Genomic DNA, 22,820 nt, shown 5'->3' with positions numbered 1-22,820 from the left:
TATACATGTACATTATAAAGAACTAATTGGAGTACCTGTATATTGGAGGGGTAAAACAAAATCTTGTTTGTAACAAAGCATAGGAAATTGTCTTTTTTTTTTTTTTTCTTAACATGATAAACATTAAAAGTACAAAGAAAAATATATAAAGGTACCAATATTGAAAAGGAAGATGTACTCTGTTTAAGAATTCTGTCAATATGAAATTAAATGGAAGATCTAAACCTCCACCCCCATGACCTTTCTCATGTCATCTTGTTTGGTGCTGATTTATCAAGAAATGTAGAAATATATAAAGAATAAACACACACACACACAGTTATTTATATAGATTGTTCAAAAGTGTAATTCACCCCTCCATAGGAATAAGAACAATTACCTTGTGCCACTGGGAAATAATTTTTGGTAAAGCTACCTCCCTTCAAGTATCATTCTGTATTGCACTAGTCTAAGATGCAATCAGTATCAGACTGTAGCCCTTCACCAGTAGAAGGATGACACACCTTCTATTCACAGTGCTTGTCCCTTCTGTGTGAATTCCTGTATGTGGTGATGGGACCTCCCAGGGCAGATTCTATTCTTTCAGTTTACCTCCTCTGGGATCTAAACATCCACCCACGTGTTTGCTGTGCATGGTGACCCTTGAAGGGGAGGAGAGGATCCTGGTGTTTGAGGGGTCCAACCCTAACACACCACTTTGGCCTTGAATTCCTGTAGAAGGGCAGCCTTGGGGTAGCCCCATTTGAGTCAGTTGGCTGGTCCACTTGGGCTAGGGTCAACCAAGTACCAGTGTTAGATGTTCTCAACAGGTGTTGTGGACATTGTATCTGATCCTGGTGTTTGGGTATAATGCTCACGAAACCCTGGCGTTGCTGCAGTGTCCTTGTTTGACATTGTAGTGCATCCCCTCATAGGGCTCCATGGTGGGTGGGGTCAGTGGGCACTGAAATTTCCCTTTCTTTATTATGGATACTCCAATTAAAAATCTTAATAAAATAATGAAAAAACAGTCTATAGATAAATGACCACACCTTGAAGAATCTGAGCAGTGATTCACACCATCTGTACCACCTGTTGTACCTCATTTTCTTATATGGCATTCACATTTAGACAAACCTTTGGGGCAAGTGTTTCCCTTTTTCATTCCAAAGGGACTAGAGGGAGTTACTGGCCCTCCAAAGTCAATAAAGAAGCTTCGAGTTGGTGACATATTGGTGGAAACATCCACATCTCAACACAGTGAAATCCTCTTGCATTCAAAAACAATTGGGGATATACCTGTTGAAGTTACACCTGATAGTACTTTGAATTCATCACAAGGAGTTATTGTTGAGAGGGATTTCAAGAACATCCCCGATTCAGAGATTCTCGCTAGTTTCTCCACCCAAGGAGTTTCTGCAGTGAGGTGTATCTCCACTCACAAAGATGGAATTATGGTGCCGACCAATGTACTCATTCTCACATTCACGTCATCACATCTGCCTGCCACTATCAAGGCAGGTTATCTTAATTGTAGTGTACGTCATACATTCCAAATTCTCTTAGATGTTTCCAGTGTCAGTGATTCAGTCACTCAAAAACATCATGTCATGGTTCCTTGACGTGTGCAAATTGCAGTGGCAAGGACCATGATGCCTACAAGTGTGAAACGGACCCTCATTGCATCAATTGCAATGCCACTCATCTGTCCTACTTTCGTTCTTGCCCTAAATGGTTGAAAGGAAAAGAGGTGCAGTGATTGAAAATGATTCATAACATTACTTATCCTGAGGCTCAAAAATTGCTGTCCACCACCTCATCTTAGACGTATGCTGCTGCACTTCATTCCACAACTACAGTGGGAGTGCAGACAGATCTCTCTGTGCCTCCAAAAGAATCGTTCTCCAAACAAATGAAAAGTTTTTGACCTCCATGGTTAAAAAAGTTGAAGAATCAACTTCAACACCTATATCTGTCCCTTACATACTTTCCAACAACCCCCAAGATCCACATCCTTTGGTTCCAGGTACAGGCATTTCCTTGGATACATTTTTTTCTCCCAACCCAAGATGAAAAACAATCATTCTTTCACGTCCTCAGTTACTGAAATTTCCTTCCAACAGCAAAGACCTGCCCAATTGACCCAGGGCAGAATCCATGGAAGTCGATAGACCTCCCTCGAATAAGGACAGTAAGGAAAAAAGACGTGGTCATAAACAGAAGGGTTCTCCACCCAATTTGCCTACACATAAATAAAAATGGCCATCCTGATACAATAGAACTATCAAGGTTTACGTTCTAATCTAGATGACATCAAAACACTGATTGCTTCCTACCATCCTGTATGTCTTTCCTTACAGGAAACATTTCTGAAACCTTCCGATCAGTCACCATTTGGCAGTTTTCTTTGTACAGAAATGAAAGGCTGTGTGATGGATGAGTGCATGGAGGGGTGGCACTATTGGTTGATCAGCATGTGCCCACCATGTTTTTGCCACTCGACACACCATTGGAGGCCATAGCCATCTGTGTTTCTGTGGGTCTTACCATCACTGATTGCTCTCTCTACCTGTTGCCTGGAGAGACCTATGATCAATCAGACCTTGGTGCTCTCATTGAACAGTTGTTCTCTTCTTTTTTAATTGTGGGGAACTTTAATGAACATCATCCCCTCTGGGGAAGTGCTTATATTGATAGGAGGGGTCGCTCTGTAGAGCATGCACCTAGTCAGTCCTTTACTGCTATTGACCTCTCAGTTTGCTCCCCTTCATTATTCTCCCATTTTTCATGGAGGGTTGACAATAATCCACGAGGCAGTGATCATTTTTCTATAATCTTGAGAGAGACTGGTCGTGGTCGATGCCACCCAACCCATGTGCTCTGGTGTAAGATGGATCCGGCAAACATGCCCTCTTTTACTGCTCTCGCAGAACTTGATCCTGCCATCATCCGTAAGCCATCAATGGACGAATGTGTGGCAGCAGTAACTAACTGTATTATACAAGCAACTGCTCAATGTATTCCTAAAACCTTGACACGTTTTCCATTATATCCTCGTCCATGGTGGAATCCTGCCTGCCACATGGCACAGAAGGCTCAAAAACGGGCCTGGGAAACTTTCCATAGATATCCCACACTCTTGAACTGCATCACTTTCCAGCAGGCCCGTGCAAATGCTCGGTAGGTAGGACGTCAAAGCCAGAAGGAATCTTGGATTAAGTTCACAGCTGGCATATCTTCTATCGGACAAGATTGGAAAGGTCAGTGGACAGTATAATTCTGTCCCTCTCTCGATCTTGGTCTCTAATGGCCAGGAAGTAGCTAATACCCGGAGCATCGTCAGTACTCTAGGTGAAAGCTTTTGTCAGGTATCTGGCACTTCTGCTTCTTCTTTCACCTTCTTAGCCATAAAGACTCAGGCAGAGCAATCACCTCTTTCCTTTCAAGCTGATTGTCTCTGTGATTATAATTGTCCCTTTACACTGGTGGAACTCAAACTGGCCCTTCATCAGTCTGGCAGAACATCAGTTAAATGTTTTAATGTACACTATGAAATGCTGTGCCATCTATCTCCTGCTTCTTTTGCTATTCTTTGGATTGTTGTTAACTGAATCTGGCAGGAGAATGTTTTTCCTGATGCCTGGTGCCAGGCTGTTGTCCTACCTTTCTCTAAGCCTAGGAAGGATCCCAAGATTCTTTCAAACTACCATCCAATTGCTTTGATGAGCTGTCTCTCTAAGATGTTAGAGAGGATGGTTAATGTGTTCTCGCCAATATTCAAAACTGACTGGCCCATTTCTCTTTAACATCTACTTCTATCAAGTTTTTCTGGATATTGAACCATGCTGGTATTTGCTGGAACAAGCTTGTAAACACCGCAACTAAGTCTATCTGTTCTGGCACTGTCACTACAGTGCCTGTCCCATACATGGACTATGGTCCTGTATTCAGAGCTCGGCTCCATGCCAGCTGGCAGTCAACTTGGAGTGAGCATCGCGAAAACAAACTTTTCCAAATAAAACCCTATTTTAACTTTGGCCGTCTTGCTTCCATAAGGATTGGAAAGAGGAAGTTGTTCTAATTAGACGACGCATTGGTTAGAGTTTTTTAACTCATCATTTTCTTTTATTTGGAACTGATGCACCAGTGAGTGGTTTGTGTAACAGTCTGATCACAATAAGCCACATTTTACTTTCTTGTCGTTGTTACGACTCTCAATGACAGCACCATTTTAAATATGTTCTGTCCCAAGGTTAGTCCATAACATTAGGCAGTGTTATTGGTGATGGTGACACTGTCCACCTTGGTAATGTTTTTAGTTTTTTTAAAGGCCATTAATCTTTTTAATGCCATTTTAGTTTCTTAATGTATACATTACACCTTTTTTAATGTGGCTCCCTTTTTAAAATAACAGTTCATCTAGTTTGATTTGAAATTATAAACTGGCCATAACATTAAATAACTCGAAACCAGGACTGCAAAGGCCAACTTCAGGTGACTAACGCTGCTGTTTGAACTACCCATTAGTTATCCTGGTGAGTTATTATTATAATTTTGCTAGAAGTCTTTTAGAACCTTTTTATTACTTTCCTTTTTGACAACAGCCATAATGTTAAATAACGTGTAACCAGGACTGGAAAGGCCAACTTCAGGTGACTGACGGTGGTTTTTGTACTTACCTGTTAGTCTTCCTGGCAAGTTATGATAATTACAGTTACGCTACAGAAAGTCCTTTACAATTTGAATTACTGTAGTTTTTCTATTCATGTTGTAGACTAGATGTAAACATTGGTTTTATGCTATTTATGTTTTTTTAAACTTTGTTTTGTTTTACCTTAATTTCCTTTTATGAATTTTACTAAATTTACTTTTAACTTTTTACCGGATGTTTGGCGCAGAGAGCCTAGCTGGTTTGTGTCATAAAACACTAAATCAACCAGACAACAACCAGCAGTGCTTGTCTTTAACCCATTTATTGCTGGTTTACTGTAGAGGATACTGCCTGCCTCCAGCAATTGAATGTAAGTGTGCCACATAACTGTGTACAGTTAGCAATGACAGTCAACAGGTTAACACATTAAGTATACCAAATGATCATTCTTTCCTTGGCATTTTTAGTAATTCACACACATGTTTATATTACAAATTATGAAATATTTGCATTTATTATTTTAAACTTTTGGCTCACATCCAGTGTCCTCTTTCTTACCTGTATTTCCTTGATTTTAAAAAGAACGATACAAAACTTTACTAATTTCAGATGAAACCTCTATAAACAAATTATTTTTTTCACATTTACTTGCTTTTTCTCATTAATCGAATTACACAATTATAGAGACATGCCAGTGTCTAGGCATCCCTCTATCCTCGTATTACATATACATACTTTTGTTCACAGAAGCCTCTCAGTCCAGGTGAGATGAAATTCTGAACACCTGCATGCTTCTAATGTAAAATGGTGACAAAGAAAGTAAGAGTTTTCATGGATTATCTCAACTATGAATTACCATATGCATATTTATAGATCTCTATGTGACACCTATATTTATAATAAAGTTTTGGGAAGTTTCTTATAAATTAGAAGCTCAAGCAGAATTGACTCATTAGCAGTCATCTCTTTTCACTCTATTTTCCCATTTTGTTTAGTCTAGAAACTCAAGTGGGGTTATTGTTTTCAGGAGTTTTAAGGTTGACTACTCTTCTGCTCTCCATTCTTTCAGGGCTGGTAGTCAAGGATTGTGTAGGTCACTTGTTTCTGAAGCCACCTCTTAGCTAGTGAGAGATAAGCTCTCCTACTTTATGACACAGTGGATTTTCTTTGAAGAAGACCTTTGGGTTATAAATATGCTTTCTTATGGGTTTTTCTGATCTTCCACAGTTAACCTCCTCTTTTGACCACATTCCCCTTAGATCCATTACATCTTTGATACCAAAAGAAGGAAATATATTCTTTCCAGGTTATGAATGCTGTGTAACAGGTCCTTTATCCCACTGTAATTTTAACAGTAGATATTGATGACTTGTGACAGCTCTGTTATCTATAAACCTGTTTCTTGTTGCCCATCAAGTGGAAATGGATATTTTTTTCAATCTGAAATTGGTGTTTTTTCCCAGATTTGAATGTTAAATGTTGATATTTTTTTGTGGTTTATCCAGCTTTTTGTCACTTCATCCATGAGAGTTGAATTCATCAGTTCCAGGGCTTTCAAGTTGAATATGGCCCTTTATGTTTTCAGTTGGGTCCTGAAGACATTTGCTTGGAGAATACATGTATTGGCTCTACATTTACACTACTGTATAGACAACTGACTCCTTACCCTGTATGAATAAGCATCTTCAGATGCAACCTCCCATTTCCTTTGGAAATATTCATGTTCCATTTGGCTATTTAAACTCTTCAAGTCTATTTTGACTCTCAACCAGTATCTGCTTGACTTTGGAGTTGTTTTTCTCTTCACCTTATTTGTAAGTGGGTCCAATGTTCTTCTCTGTCTTTAAAACATGGAACTTTTCTTTGCTCAAGCTTTTGTGTCTCCTTTTTCAGCACAACAGAATCTGCACAAGAATTCAGCACAAGGGACTGATTCTTCAAGAGTCCATTTTTTCTGTGGAAAATGCCCATATATATGGTATATATATGAATGTATACCATATTCAGTAAACTCAGGCTAATAATTGGATTAAAGGGAGAGATTCCTGAATATTTATTTAGCATTGACTTTAATGACTTGGTCTATGCTAAAATCTTATTCACTTTATTCACTAAATAAAAATCTAATTTAGTACTATCTTCAAGTTTGTTCTCACCAACACAAATCTGTAATGTTCTCTGGAATTCAACTGCCCTTTCGCATGTAACTTTTACCTGATGATGACTTGATACTGTGGGTCAAAACATTGTAATTATTAAATTAAAACTTGTTTTTGCTATTAAGTTTGCTGTTAGTGTATTTCTGAATTAATTTATCTGTTTTTATTTAGTTATATCACTACCATTTTGAGATTTTTAAAACATTTTTACTGCTTTTCTAGATTACAAATTTCCTATTTATTTTTCAGAACATGGTTAAGTACTTATTTTACAGTTACTGTCAGGTGTTATTTTTCAGTCTTGGTGATTGTAAGTAATGAAGAATGAATGGGTCATACAAAATATGTTGCCCATCCCCTGTGGCACAGCAGTACATATACGGACTCCAACTGCTGAAGACTGGATTTCAATACCTGTGGTGGGCAGAGCACAGATAGCCCATTGTGTAACTTTGTGCTTTATTCCAAACAAACAAAATATGTTGGTTGCCTAAATACTTTTTTCAAAGTATGAAATTTGTTTTTGCATGTTAGGTTATAATTTGTTGTTTTGTTATAAAGCTGAGTCTCTCCTTTTAATTTACATTTTCCAATTTAACAAATTATAAAGGATTGAAATCACATTACTTTTTGTCTACAACTGTACCTTACCTTAAAGTGTATTTTACATCTCTATTCACCCCCTTATATAACAACCCACCCTTTCTCTTCACTTCCAGTGTGTGTCTTTTGGGTCATTGAGAATGAGCCTGTGGTGTACATAATGTATTTAAGGGGAGTTCTGCACATGCAGGATGTGTTGCCCTTCTATTGGTGAAGAGGTATAGACTAATGTAGATTACATCATAGATTGGTACAGTATGCATTAATACGTGTTTGGGTGTGAACTTTGTTTAATGTGTGACACATGGCAGAGGTCTCCTTGCTAGTGGGATAATGTAATAGCTCTCAGTTCTATGGAGAGGTGTCTGTCTAAAGTACACTTCCAGGTAAGGAGAATGTAAACTCTCAATCTTCTCTGGTGTTTCAGATTTGTAATAATGTACACTTTGGTTTTTGTTCTATGTAAAAATACCACTGTTCTTTCAGTTATTTATATTGATTCTTTTGTGCCATTAAATACACACATCAAGTAGCACTTGTGAATTTTTATAAAGATTCCAGACTTGAGAATAATCTTTAACTTCCATGATAAATGAGATTACAAGAGAAACATTATTCTCAGCAGTCATATTTGTCTGTAATAAAGTAAATATAATATTTTATCTATTGGTAACAGTTGTATTATTTCATTAGGTTTTGAGACTGCACTAGTAGAACTTGATGATATTTCCTCTGGGACCAGCAGTCGTAGCACAAAGCTGATCCACGGAGGAGTTCGTTATCTTCAGAAAGCTTTTATGAACTTAGATCTAGAACAGGTTAGATTTTTGTATTAATACTTTTTTAAAGTATGAAATGCAAAAACAAAGACACTGTTAAAACACAGCATTGAAGTAGAAACAAATTTATTTTATTCAGCAAAATTTTGAACCGTTGCTATTCCTCAAACATTACAGAGAAATGGAATTAATAACAGTTATATATTTAAGAATTTGTGTTTTCGTGTGATTTTAAGACTCAAGACAAACAATGTGTACTTTACAATGAGAAAAAAGTTTGGAAATAAAACATTGTAATACAAGTTGAATAAATCAACAAATAGGCTAAATAAAACTTTAAAAAAACTGTGTTCAGACTGAAAATTAAACCACCGAAAGAAAATTATTTGCCCATTCGAACAAATTGTCTAGTACTTCATTTTAAAAAGTTACATTTGTCTTTTGGTCCTGTAAAGCAGTGCACATTTTAAAGCCAATACTGATAAATTAGCAATGGAATGATTGTTTGTGTTAAAAATCTTGGTAGTAGAAGGTCAAGGGTTATATTTTGTGTTTGTTGAAGATATTCATAGAAGCACTGTCTTTGTTTGCATAAAGTTTCAATAATGTGTATTTCATTACATCTGGATCAAATTATGCAGTAGGTGAGATACATTAAGACATGCATGAATTTTTGTTGTATGTAAAAGGTTATTTTACATCCTGATACTGACATTCTTGAATTAATGAACTTGGAAATGACAAAGAGAGTTCAACTGCAGAATTTATTGCATTTAGGTTGTGTTGATGTGTTTTCATTATTTTATAATTTTGAGTGAATTAGTAGATCTTTGAGGTTTGGCTTGCATCATGAATAGATTAGAAGCATATTAGAAAACATATATCACATGTTACTGTCATTGAGAACAATGTTAAAGATTTGAAGACTAAAGATATATAATCTGTATTGCTGTTTTAGGCTTGATGTCTATAATATCATTATGAGAAGTATTCAGTGTACCTGGCTTGGCAGTTAACAAGACACTTTCATGTTGTTGTCATTGGTTATTGTCAAAAAGTATTGTGTTAATGTCAGTGAAAGGAATGCTACTGGTTGAGATGCTGCAGATATAACCCAAGCTGGAAGAAAGTCCTGCATCAAATTGAAACATTTTGTGTTCTAGATAATTGTGTGAAGATTCAAGAATATTATAATTGAATTTTATATGTAATAGGGTAGCATTAAAGGATGCAAACAGATGTGCTTTCAAATAACCATCAAAAAGTTTAGTATAGGAGGTCTCATTTTTATTCCCTTGGTAACCCCTTTGGTTAAAGACGGTTAAATTAAATACAAGATCAGCTATTTTTAAAAGTTTATTTTGAGTTACTGCATTTCTCATTTCCACAGAAAAATGTTTTAAAGCTAACATACCACTGATATGAGGGATGACTATGTAAAGAGATTATATATCCATGGTTTAGATATGTAATTTCCTGGTGATAGTGTTATTTAAGATATTGAAAACATTACAAATGTCTTATATGAAGGATGAAAGTTGAGTAAAAGATTTGATAGTTTTATTTAATGAAATTAAAGGTTGTTTACGTGGAAGAGTTGCAAGTAGATATAATTTGAGAGCCTGATTTATTAAGTTCATCATAGTCAACAAATAAAAGGATGGCAACTGGGGATTCTGGATGATAAATCAAAGCATTTGGAGGAAGATTGTTATGATAAACTAAATTTTTAATTGTGTTAACAGTCTGTGGGAATTGTACAGTAAGATCATCACTAACTTGAGTATAGAAATGTTTATGTCTGAGTTCTTCTTTGGTACATGATTCACATTTCCAAATGATGAAAACACCTTCCTTGTGTGCTTGCCTAATAACACTGTTTTCATGTCACTCTAAGAATGATAAAGCATTTTTTTCTTCTTTCAATGAGCTTCTCTGTTTTTAGATGTTTTGAAAGTTGAGACAGTATGTGACTTGTACATTTAGAGGAAAGCTTATAGTAAGGAAATCTGGTCTTGTGTTACAATCTAGCAACTCTTTATGTCCAAGTTGTTGGATGATGCATTTTGCATCATTATTAGCATTAAAATGAGGACAACTTGCTTCATTAGTGTGAAGATTCTTTGGTCTCTTTTAACCATAACATCTGGTTGTATTGCTTTTTGATGGTTGAAGAAAAAAAATATACTTTAAGATGAAGTTGTCAGAAAAAGTTTCTACATCTGCTTTAAAATTACATTTATCAGATTTGGACTGTAAAGCATGTGGTACTCTTGATAGAATATGATTTTGGCATCACTGAGTTGTAAACCAGATGGTGTGGTGAAAACAGGCTTAAATTATTCTAGAAAATTACAGGCCACCAAATTATATGAAGTAATGTTAAAAATCTTAATTTATGGATTTTCCCGAGTTTTTTAAGGATAAAATGATTGTCGAACTTTGATAATAAGAGTGATATAGAATTTTGATGTTGTGCATTATATCTTGAGATTTAGTGCTACAAATTATATAGTAATAATTAAGTTAAATGCATGTCTTCTAGAACACTTCATGAGCTTATCTTGTATGGAGATATTTAAAATATTGTTGGTATAAAGATCTTGATAAAATCCAAATTATGTTATATTTAAGATAAGTTAGAATAAAATTGATACAACTACAATACTCTGTTAGGGTAGTAAAGAAAAGCTGTAGTATAGCTCAAGTAGAATGTTGAAAAACTTCCCAACTTTAGCATTGTTATGGAAATAATGAAGTGTTCAGGAAAATTGGAATGTGTACAACATTGGGAAATTAATGCACAAAATATAATCATCATAAAAATACAATATTGAAATAGACACAAATTTAATGTTGTCTGTTTAACTATTTGAACTCAAATCATATGTTTTTACATTCATACATTTTTTGTCTCTCAGTGGCACAGCAGTATGTCTAAGGACTCAAACTGCTAGAAACTAGGTTTCGATAACTGTGATGGGCAGAGCAGAGATAACTTGTTATGTAGCTTTGTACTTAATTCCAAACAAACACACCACACATTTTTTCCCAGTTAAGTGTATGTTGCTTGTATTGAGTCATACATTCACACAAGAACACAAATTATCAAATTTGTAACCAGCATAAATTCCATATTCCTGTTAAGCCTGAAAAATAGCAATTGTTTAAAACATCACTTTATAACACAGGCCTGTTTCTATTTGAATGTTGTGTTTTTCCACTAATTTTATTTTGTGTATTACTCTCTCAAGTTTATACAGCTTTTATTTCTTCTTTTCAAATATGAAATCTGAATTTGAGTAAAGAGGAAAATGTATGGCAGGAACATTTCTGTAATTCACCAATAAAGCTGATGTGTTAAATTCACTCCAGTATTTGAATTAGTGATCTTCTGCATGTTGGAAACAGTAAGATGTATTATTAAAAAAGTTTTGTTTCACTTGTATATGTGTGTTAGTCTTGTGACACAAGTTGAACAGTAAGTTTAATCCTGTTAAATTCACTTTAATTTTAAATCATTGATTTCTATTATAAGAAACATAGAAAATAAATTAGTAATAAAGTTTAGATTTTGTTAAATTTTAAAGATACCCAGATGTTGATTGTATTTACAACTGGAATCTAGATCACTTTCTCAATATATATTTACAATGAAGTAATGTCTTTCAGAGGCATACTCAAAAAACGTTTAAATTTATTTTTAGCTGAAAACTTTTTGTTGGTTGAATTTATACAACTAGATCAATTTCAAGGAAGTATCATACAAAATTGATAAAAGTTATACTTGTCTGTTTTTATTCATGTACACACATACACAAGATTTGTAGAAAAAAGAGTTAAAGTATTTATTATGTATATGCAAAAAAATACTTTAATGATACATTATTGCTTCTAGTATAGAATGGTGAAAGAAGCATTGCACGAAAGGGCAAATCTCCTAGCCATTGCTCCCCATCTCTCATATCCTCTTCCAATCATGCTTCCTATATACAAGTGAGTATTATATATTGTATACAAATTAGTGACACATTGAGTGTGTTAATATTAAAGTAGTGATTCATGTGTACATAAGCGTTCAGAAAAAGTCTCATCTTTTGGCAATTTTTGATCATTTTACAGCATTGAAACTTGTAAATGTTGAGTAAAAGTCCCACCTTCAGACATTTTTTAATTTTTCATTCTTCTTTATTGAAACTTGTAAGTATTTAAAAATGTCCCACCTTTCAGCAGTTTTTAAGCATTCTTTAACATTAAAACTTGTAAGTATTCTTTAGGACCATAGCAAACCTCTCACCAGAACATAGCATCACAGTTTTTCCTTTATAAATTCTCCTCTCCTTGCTAGCTCAATAGTAAATCTGATGTCTTATAATGTTATAAATTGGGTTTTGATATTGGCTGTAGACAGATCGCAAATATCCTATTTTGTAGCTTTGTGCTGAACAAAAAAACTAACAGATAAAAACCTTCATCATTAGGTAGCAGTTGCTTTGGCTGGTTCCATTTTTTATACATGTGAATATATTCATAAATCACAAGATTTGTACCCTTAATATTTATGTGGGTTATGTGTTATACTTTAATATTGAAAAATTCAGAAATAAACTATGGTCTTTTCATGGCTGTAATGAGAATGTATCTTAATGTTCCTTGTTACTTACAGTTGTAGGTCTAAACACTTTGGTTTGTTTTTATGTTGTATTAAAATTTAGTGAAAGTGGACAATTACAATTACAGACAAAAGGGAATTTTAAAATCAAACAGTTCTTGAGCTTTAAATGATATTTCATTTTTGTTAATCATATGAAAATTAAATGGGTGATTCAAGACCAAGCAATTCTTGCAGCTTGGTTTCCTTGTGTGTGTCCCACATTGTTACAGAAGGAAAGACACCAATAATGATAGCAACCAAAGTGAAAACTCAATCATCAGTGGCTTAATTTGTTTTCATGGCTGTCGTACATCAAACACTTAGGTGTGCCACAAATACTCTCAAAGAATGTAGCTAACTGCTGATGGCATTGATCATGATGTTTCTGCAAGATATTTTAGAAAGGAGGGACAAAAGTATGTCAAAGCTATAACTGGGTAAATGTTAAATTGATGAGTCAGGGGAGCACTTCCCCTGAAAATGCCAATGGTGTTGACCTTAAATGGGTAGACAGCATTGTTGAGGAAGGGAAAAAAAAGCCAGACACATGAAGCAAATGTGGAAAAAGCTACCTCTCTAGAAATGTTTATGTGAATAAAATGGACTTTTCTACATTGTAGTGTTGAATGTTAAAAGTGGATATTTCTACATTTTAGAATCGAATGTTAAAAGTGGATATTTCTACATTTTAGCATCGAATGTTAAAAGTGGATATTTCTACATTTTAGCATCGAATGTTAAAAGTGGATATTTCTACACTTTAGCATCAAATGTTAAAGTGGATATTTGTACATTTTAGCATTGAATGTTAAATTGCAAAATATAACAAACCCTTGAGTTATTTTATGACTTGGTAAAAATTTGCTGCTGAGCTTAAAGTAATAATGGCCAAAAAGTACTACAGTGACAGTGTACCACATTTATTCATCATCAGAGGAGATATTTTGAAAGATTCAGAAAGTATCATTGTCAAGGTACAAAGAAGAACTTTAAGTATCTATCTGCAGTTGATAAAATAAAAAATATTTTCAAAATCTGTCATTACTCTGCTAAGCATTTCCATCATTTGAAAGAAATAACTCCATTATGAAGTGAAGAAATCATGAAATGTAAAACCTGTATGACCCTAACCTTGCCATTTGCAAATTGAAGTATCCAGTTCTTGCATAATCGTGGCTGTCAACATTAATAACAATGGCAGAGTCAAAGAAGAGCATGAAACTGGAAATTCAACCTAATAAACTGTTATTAACCCCCAATATCACCATGAGGCAGTTGTTTAAAAAAAAGTCACTATTGAAAACAAATCATTTGAAAATGTGATAGCCAGAAGCAGTATTGTTCACAGGTCACAATAAGAAAATCATAAATGTGCATATAGTGTAAAAGTCTTCTGTAAAATATATGGTTTTTATTATTACAGATGGTGGGAGCTACCATATTATTGGATGGGGATAAAGATGTATGATCTGGTGGCAGGTAGACAGAAAGTTAAGTCAAGCTATTTCCTTTCTAAAAAAAATGCTGTTGAATTGTTTCCAATGCTTAAAAAGGATAGATTATGTGGTGCCCTTGTGTATTATGATGGTAAGTACCAAAGTCACATAAGCATGGTCTTTGTTCTTCTGTGTTGTGGTGTTAAGCACCAAGATCACTTAAACATTGTTTAATTTTTTTTGTGTGTTTTATGATGGTAAATACTAAGGTCACATAAACATTTTTTTATGTTCTTGTGTGCCGTGGTGATAGGTATCATGTTTAGTTAACCTATTGTACACGTTCTTATATATTATGACAGTAAATATCAGGTTAATTGTTGTACCTGTTCTTGTGTATTATGACAATAAATATCAGGTGAAGTTAACTATTTTTCTTATTTTTGTGTATCATGACAGTAAGTAATAGGTTTAGTTAACACTAGTTCCTGTGTGTTATGATATTAAGTAGTAGATTTAGGTGACATTGTCCATTGTTCTGGTATATCATAATAGTATCATGTCTAGATAACCATTGTTTAAGTGCTTTTAGTTTTATATGAACTATTTATGTCCTCATAATTAGCTCATTAGCTGTGAAAATTACAACAGTGCTCTGATTCAGAATTTTCTTTAGGATATAACATGGATATATTTGTGTGGATACAATATCTTAAGATCTTTTGAAATCATTGTGATTTGAAGGTCCAGGAAATCACTATTCAGGAACTAAACAGAGATCTCTTCTTTAAACCCCTCAGTGTGAATTCCTGTGCGTGATGAGAGTACCTCCCAGGGAAGGTTCTGTTCTTTCAATTTACCTCCTCTGGGATCTAAACATCCATCAACGTGTTTGCTGTGCTTGGTGACCCGTAAAGGGGAGGAGAGGATCCTGGTGGTTGAGGGATCCAACCCTAACACACCACATTGGCCTTGAATTCCTGTAGAAGGGCAGCCTTGGGGTAGCCCCATTTGAGTCAATCAACTGGTCCACTTGGGCTAGGGTCAATCAAGTACCAGTGTTGGATGTTCTCAACAAGTGTTGTGGACATTGTATCTGATGCTGGTGTTCGGGTATAGTGCTCACGAAACCCTGGCATTGCTGCAGTGTCCTTGTTTGGCATTGTAGTGAGTCCCCTCATAGGGCTCCATTTTGGTGGAGTCAGTGGACACTGAAATATTCCTTTTTTTATCATGGATCCTTTAAATAGAAACGTGTAAAATAGTGAAAAAATGGTCCACTGGTAAATGACCACACCTTGAAGAATCTGAGCAGCAATTCACACCATCTGTACCACCTGTTGTACCTCATTTTCTTATATGGCATTCACTTTCAGACAAACCTTTAGTGCAAGTGTTTCCCTTTTTCATTCAGAAGGGACTAGAGGGAGTTGCTGGCCCTCCAAAGTCAATAAAGAAGCTTCGATCTGGTGACATATTGGTGGAAACATCCACATCGCAACACAGTGAAATCCTCTTGCATTCAAAGGCAATTGGGGATATACCTGTTGAAGTTACACCTGATACTACTTTGAGTTCATCACGAAGAGTTATTGTTGAGAGGGATTTGAAGAACATTCCAGAGTCGGAGATTCTCACTAGTTTCTCCACCCAAGGAGTTTCTACAGTGAGGCATATATCCACTCACAAAGATGGAATTATGGTGCCGACCAGTGTCCTCATTCTCACATTTACGTCGCCACGTCTTATCCTGAGGCTCAAACATTGCTGTCCACCACCTCATCTTAGACGTATGCTGCTGCACTTCATTCCACAACTACAGTGGGAGTGCAGACAGATCTCTCTGTGCCTCCAAAAGAATTGTTCTCCAAACAAATGAAAAGTTTTTTGACCTCCATGGTTAAAAAAGTTGAAGAATCAACTTCAATGCCTATATCTGTCCCTTACATATATTCCAACAACCCCCAAGATCCACATCCTTTGATTCTAGGTACAGGCATTTCCTTGGATAAATTTTTTCTCCAACCCCAAGATGCAAAACAATCATTCATTCACATCCTCAGTTACTGAAATCCCCTTCCAACAGCAAAGATCTGCCCAATCGATCCAACCATCCGTGTTTCCTTGGGTCATACCATCACTATTTTGTCTCTCTACCTGTTGCCTGGAGAGACCTATGATCAATCAGACCTCTCTTCCATCACTTGGGGAGCAGATCAATGTTTTATGCTTAAGATATATTGTGCTTTTATTTGATAAAAACTCAACTATTGATCACCGGTCTATGGCTCTGCCAGGACTCCGGCCTTAAAGATGCTGGATCCTATTCATCATCAAGGACTTCAGCTCTGCACTGGGACTTTCCACACTTCCCCAGTTTGGAGCTTATACATAATTTCATGAACCTTCTTTGCTCCTCTGCCATTTGCAACTATCTTTACTACATGCTTCGAATCTTCATTCCTTACCAAAGTATCCCACCTGGATTGTGTTTTCCTTCCTCGGTGGGCCATACCTTTTCAGAACAGATGATCTGTCATTGATCCTTTTGGCCTTCATATCCAGATGCAGTTGGTTAAATTGGGTCTGTTCATGGATAACATTGCTGTATCCACTGGTCAGCCCATCCCACCATGGCTTCTTACAGTCCCCAAATGTTACCTATCTTTAAGTCATCTGAGAAAAGCAGACACTCCCAATTGGAAATACTGTCTATTTGTTGAACATCTTTTGAACCATCCTTCCATTTCTATTTATACAGATGGTTCAAAATCAGGTGACTGTGTGGGCTTTGCCATTGTTTGTTGTGGTTTGGTGGTTGTGCACAGAATCCCCTCTTACATCTTCTGTGTTAACTGCTGAACTGTATGCCATTTCTCTTGCCTTGGATCACATAGAAGCTAAGCAGTACTCAAACTTTACTCTTTACACTGACTTGCTTAGTTCTCTACTGACCCTGGAATCGCTTCACGTTAGTTCACACCCTGTTCTGGGCAATATTCATAACCAACTGGCCCATTTTTCTTTAACATTTACTTGTATCCAGTTTTTCTGGATACCGGGTCATGTTGGTATTTGTGGGAATGAGCTTGCCAACACTTCAGCTAAATCTATCTGCTCTGGCACTATCAATGCTATGCCTATTCCATACATGGACTATGGTCCTGTATTTAAGGCTTGGCTCTGTGCCAGTTGGCAGTTGACTTGGAGTGAACAATGTGAAAACAAACTTTTCCAAATAGAACCCTATATTGGAAAGAGGAAGTTGTTCTAACTAGGCTACGCATTGGTCGCAGCTTTTTAACTTATGGTTTTCTTTTACCTGGAACTGATGCACCAGTGTGTAATCTGTGTAACACTCAGGTTACTTTATTGCCGTGATTACAACTCTCAACAATGGCACCATTTTAAACATGCTCTGTCCCAAGGTTTGTCCATAACGTTAAAAAGTGTTATTGGTGATGGTGACACTGTCCACCTTGGAAATGTTTTTAGTTTTTTAAAGGCTATTAATCTTTTTAATGCTATATAAGTTTTTTAATTTATACATTAGACCTTTTTTAATGTGATTCCATTTTAAGAATCAAAGCTCATATAGTTCGATTTGAAATTAGAAAATGATCGTAATATCAAATAACTCAAAACCAGGACTGGAAAGGTCACCTTCAAGTGACTAATGCTGCTGTTTGAACTACCCATCAGTCATCCTGGCGAGTTATAATTAAAGTTTTGCTGCAAGTCTTTTAAAACTTTTATTACTCTTCTTTCTGAAAATGGCTATAATGTCAAATAACTCAGAACCAGGACTGGAAAGGCCAACTTCAGGGGACTGACAGTAGTTTTTGAACTTGCCTGTTTGTCTTCATGGCAAGTTATGGTAATTACAGTTATGCTACAGAAAGTCCTTTATAACTTGTATTACTTTAGTTTTTCTCATACTGCTGTAGACTGGATGTAAACATAGGTTTTAATACTAGTTGTTTTGGTATTTTAAATTTTGTTTTGTTTTACCTTAATTTCTTTTTATGAATTTTACTAAATTTACTTTAATTTTAACTTTTTAACGGATGTTTGGCGCAGATAGCTAAACTGCTTTGTGACATAAAACACCAAACCAACCAACCAACTCTTCTTTAAAATCTATCACTCTTCTTCCATGTCTTGCAAAAGTATGTACATGTTATTAAGATCATAGAGCTATAAATCACTGTTTCATGATCACATGATTAGTATTAGTGGACCAAATATTTCTAATCATTTGAACACTGCTGTTACTTTACCCATATGGGCATTGACCTCCAGTCCTTGCAGTGTTGCTGTTGAAATATATGAAGTGACCAATGCTTTTAATGTTTTGTTGATTGACTATTATGGTGCGACTCCAATGCTGTCCAAAAAGCATAACCTTAGTCTTTTCACTACTTAATCTAAGGTCAGCTTTCCTCCCAGCATTACCTTCAAAATCAGTAACTGTTTGCTGTAGCATCTGATGCTTGACTCACCAATACTATATCATTAGTGAAGCCAAAATCTGATAGCCATTGTTGTTACTATGGAAATCTACATTCAAGTTTAGCCATTACTCTTGTCATGATAAAGTTAACAACAAAGAGGAAGAGAAATGAAGACAGTATACAACCTTGTGTTCTGTTTAAGCCTTACAGTAAATACATCATATGTTTTGGCTTAGTAGTTGTGATTATTAATAAAATTCATTAGTTTACTTTTGATGTTTTGATCTTTTTTTTTTCAGGTCAAAATTTATACGTAAGCAAAACTTTTTATATTCTAACAGTTTGTTAACTTACAAAGATATACTGGTTTCTATCCAACTCATTTAAAAAACAAACAGTTATACTTTTTGATATACACATTTCAAGTGTTTAAGTTAGAGTATTTAAATTATTACAGAACCAATCAATGATCAAAATCATTGTTAGGTAATTCACTTTCAGAGCCTGAATCGTTGTCAGCTTGCACAATTTCAGTTGTCTCTTCAAGTGACAACACTGGAGTGACTTGGTGCCATTTTGGGTTCATTTTCCCAATAAAAGTTAAATAGTTTTCAACTGCAGATTGGATATGGATCCGTGGCTAAGATCATTATCTGTACATATTAGGCTGTGTCTCTTGATTTTGTCGTTAATTGACATTTTTAGTGGAAAATTCAAACCATATTATGTAGTTATGGTATAGTAACAGGAGCACCTAAAGTCTTCTGAAAAATTGCAAGATGCCAGCAACGTCTATTTTCATAAAATATTTCTTTGCCATTACTTATAATTATTAATCATACACATGGATGCATTTGATTCATTAATACTCTGAAATTAGGAAAAGATTTCACTTCTATCCTGTACATATAACAGCATAATAATCCTTATGCTCTTCATCTGATTACAGAGATGACTTGCATTTTTGGATGTGAATGTTTTCTCGTGTTTCCTCTTCAAGTATTTTTTTTTTAACAGTTTCTTGACAGTATAAAATATGTTCTCTTTCAGGGCAACATAATGATGCAAGAATGAACATAGCAATTGCAATTACAGCAGCAAGGCTAGGAGCAACTGTAGCTAATCATGCTATGGTAACTGGCTTGACAAAGATGAAAAATGAAAATGGAATAGAGAGAATTAATGGTGCAATAGTTAAAGATTTACTGAGTGGTAAGCTTTGTGTTTGGATATCTACAAAATCTGAACTGGTGATGATTTGAAGATTTTTTGGGGTTTACTCTGATGTTACATTATTGATGGTAATGCTATATGCATGTAAATCATCTTCTAAGTGTTTTCAGAAAGATATTGGAAGATTGTAGCTAAATCTACATCATATTTGATTACATTACATGGAATTTCATTCAGTAAAAGTGAGAGCAAGTCTGGGTAGATTAAACTGTGAGCCTCTTTTTTCTTTCCTTAAATAGTTGTACTTTTGTTATTAATTTCCTTCTTTCTTTACATATATTTTTGAACCAACATTGTTTGCAAGTACTTATTAATTTTGTTATTATTCTAACTTTTCTTGTCACTGTTATTGACTAAACAGTCAGTCTTTCAGTGTATATAATAAAATGGTGAAATACAAATAATTGTGTAATTTATACATGTATAAACACATCTACACTTTACTGTATTTCTAAAAAATGGTAAGGAAGTGTAAGCATTATCTCAGTAGTAGAGTTGTAACTTTTACTAAACCAAAATAAGTTAGTGTTTGTTTTAGAACTTTCAAGTTAAAAGTGATTCTAGATTTCTTAGGATCATGTCTATCTGTTGCATTTACAAAAATATTTTTCTCAAACTTATTTTTTGTAGGAAAAGAATATGAAATTAAAGCAAAATGTGTAATAAATGCTACTGGACCATTTACTGATTCTGTTCGTAAGATGGATGATCCCAGTATTCAGAATATATGTCAGCCTAGTGTAGGAGTTCATATAGTTCTTCCTGACTATTACAGGTAATTAAGCTGTATGAAGTGATAGCTTTTATTTTGATTTACAGAAATTACTGTTAAATCATACTCAACTCATCTGTCAAACTATTAACCTTTTAGCAATGGGAGAGGTCAAAGTACATGTCACAAACATTTACATATTTATATTCAAAATTTAATTAAAGTACTTTATTTTCAATTTATATGAGTAAGCTTGATACCAAATGCAGTTAATAAATCAAATGTTAATCTTATTTAACTTTTAAGCTCTTAATTTTCTAATGGAATACTTAAAAATTCCTCAATTTCCACTGGTATGAGAATTGTGACATTTGCTCTCAAGGTATTCTTCCTTCTCTAATTTTTTTACCACCCTTCCAAGAAGTTTGTAATAATGTGTAAACTACACATAATAATATAGATATGTCTAAAGCAAATCATATTTATGACTTCCAATTTATTTTTTTTATTTATATATTTATGTCTTTCACAAATTACTAATAGTTTTCTCTGATGCTAAAAAAAAAAAAAATTGTAATTGTAGTAATACCAGTATTGTCAAAAAGTAGGGTTAACTTTTGTCGACAGCAAATTAAAAGGCCTAGGTATGCATGACATATGTTTTTCACGTATGTTCTTTAATTATTATTATATAAGATAAAAATAATAATGATAGGAATTCCTCATGAAGTAGGCTTGCAATCAGTTAAGTGGTTTATAAGTTGTGTGGCAGAATTTTTAGTTAGACACAGAACAAAGGACAATGAAATTAAGTATAAGCAAATGTATACTGTTACAGACTTTCAGATATATAGGATAAACAACTGTGGTTTCCTTTTACAATTTGTAATTATTCTAGAAAGGAGAAGACTAATTAAGATTTATTTCTTAATTTTTTATGATGATTATGGGGTTGGTCAAATTGATTGACCCTGAATGGAGTTATGGTGTAGAAAATAACATATGAAATATTTGTTTTTCCTTAAAAAAAATTGATGTTTATTTGTTAGGAGTTAGGGATTGTGCAAATAATTTTTAAATTTTCTGATGAAGAAATGTACTTTAATCTTAACATGGAAATCACTTTGCACTTGAAATAGCCAATATTCTGAATCCATACAACTGTAGATAAAGTTTTAGTAAAATTACTTAATTAAAAATTTCTGATTTTTTCATCTACAAAAGATTTTTCATGATTATTGAAAGCTTGTGAAATTTCATGAAGATACATTAAGTACTAAGATTATATGATGATTACAAGGTTGTGTGAAATACATGAGCCCATTGTGAAATAGTTAACTCAATACATATTTATATTTTTATCAAAAATTTCCACATACTAACTCACTTTGCTTTTTCACAAAATATTTATCTCATTTCCAACATTTCAGTGCATTCTCTATCCAATGTTTGGCAGCTTTTTCCCACAGAGTGGACACTCAACACATTGGTTTTTTTGTACTTATGTGAAAAGATGTGTTTTAAAGTAGTTGATGTATTTTAGAATAACAGATAGCCATCTTTTTCTGTACAGTAGATCTCCATTCCCAGAACCAACTTCACTCACAGTGGATGTCTTAAGTCAAAATTGAGATCACAGAAAATTGAGAAAAACCTCTTCTTTCATGCCTATTACCCTCTTTTTCTTCTCCCATGGGCACTAACCAAGGTCAAGTGTTAGGTTCTCCTCATTGCTCCACTTTGACCAGCAAAATCAAGGATTGGCTGTTATGTCATTTTTCTTGTGTGGAACCAGTCCTAGTATCATTGTGAGAAGCACTTCTTCTTCATTGTCCATTTTCAGATTAACATTCTATGGCTTTATCTTTGTGGCCAGTTGTTCAGTACTTTTTCAGAGAAATCATATTCTCTCAGATGACTCAAATGTTAACCCATTTTTACTGATCTTCATCACTTACTTTATATCAGACTCATTTGGCTATTTTCAACATTTAGAATTATTTGGCTTTTCTATCTCTTTATTTTCAAAAAACTGTTTTTCATGCTTTATCAGCTTTCTTGACGGCAGGTTACATAACTGTATTATTTGTCACCATTTGATTCAGCTCAATTTTTTCATGTACAAAGTTCCTGAGTTACTCTATATTTCTTGACTTTTCT

At 34.6% G+C, this 22,820-nt stretch overlaps 1 protein-coding gene across 10 annotated transcripts in view; it reads left to right on the top strand.

Moving 5' to 3' along the window:
- The window catches only part of Gpo1 (glycerophosphate oxidase 1), a 70,960-nt gene that overhangs the window by 8,274 nt on the left and 39,866 nt on the right, over window positions 1-22,820 (top strand). For 8 of the 10 annotated variants that reach the window (XM_076481737.1, XM_076481735.1, XM_076481734.1 and 5 more), the window contains 5 exons: window positions 8,086-8,210; window positions 12,070-12,167; window positions 14,249-14,412; window positions 19,766-19,927; window positions 20,579-20,723. In XM_076481737.1, coding sequence (XP_076337852.1) covers window positions 8,086-8,210; window positions 12,070-12,167; window positions 14,249-14,412; window positions 19,766-19,927; window positions 20,579-20,723 — 694 coding nt within the window. Of the gene's footprint in view, window positions 1-8,085; window positions 8,211-12,069; window positions 12,168-14,248; window positions 14,413-19,765; window positions 19,928-20,578; window positions 20,724-22,820 lie in introns of those variants that run through there. The other 2 variants (XM_076481738.1, XM_076481741.1) reach the window with 2 other exon arrangements.

This window comes from Tachypleus tridentatus, chromosome 13, assembly GCF_004210375.1.
Source record: "Tachypleus tridentatus isolate NWPU-2018 chromosome 13, ASM421037v1, whole genome shotgun sequence".
NCBI lineage: Eukaryota > Metazoa > Arthropoda > Merostomata > Xiphosura > Limulidae > Tachypleus > Tachypleus tridentatus.
This window is presented reverse-complemented; position numbering and strand designations above follow the sequence as displayed.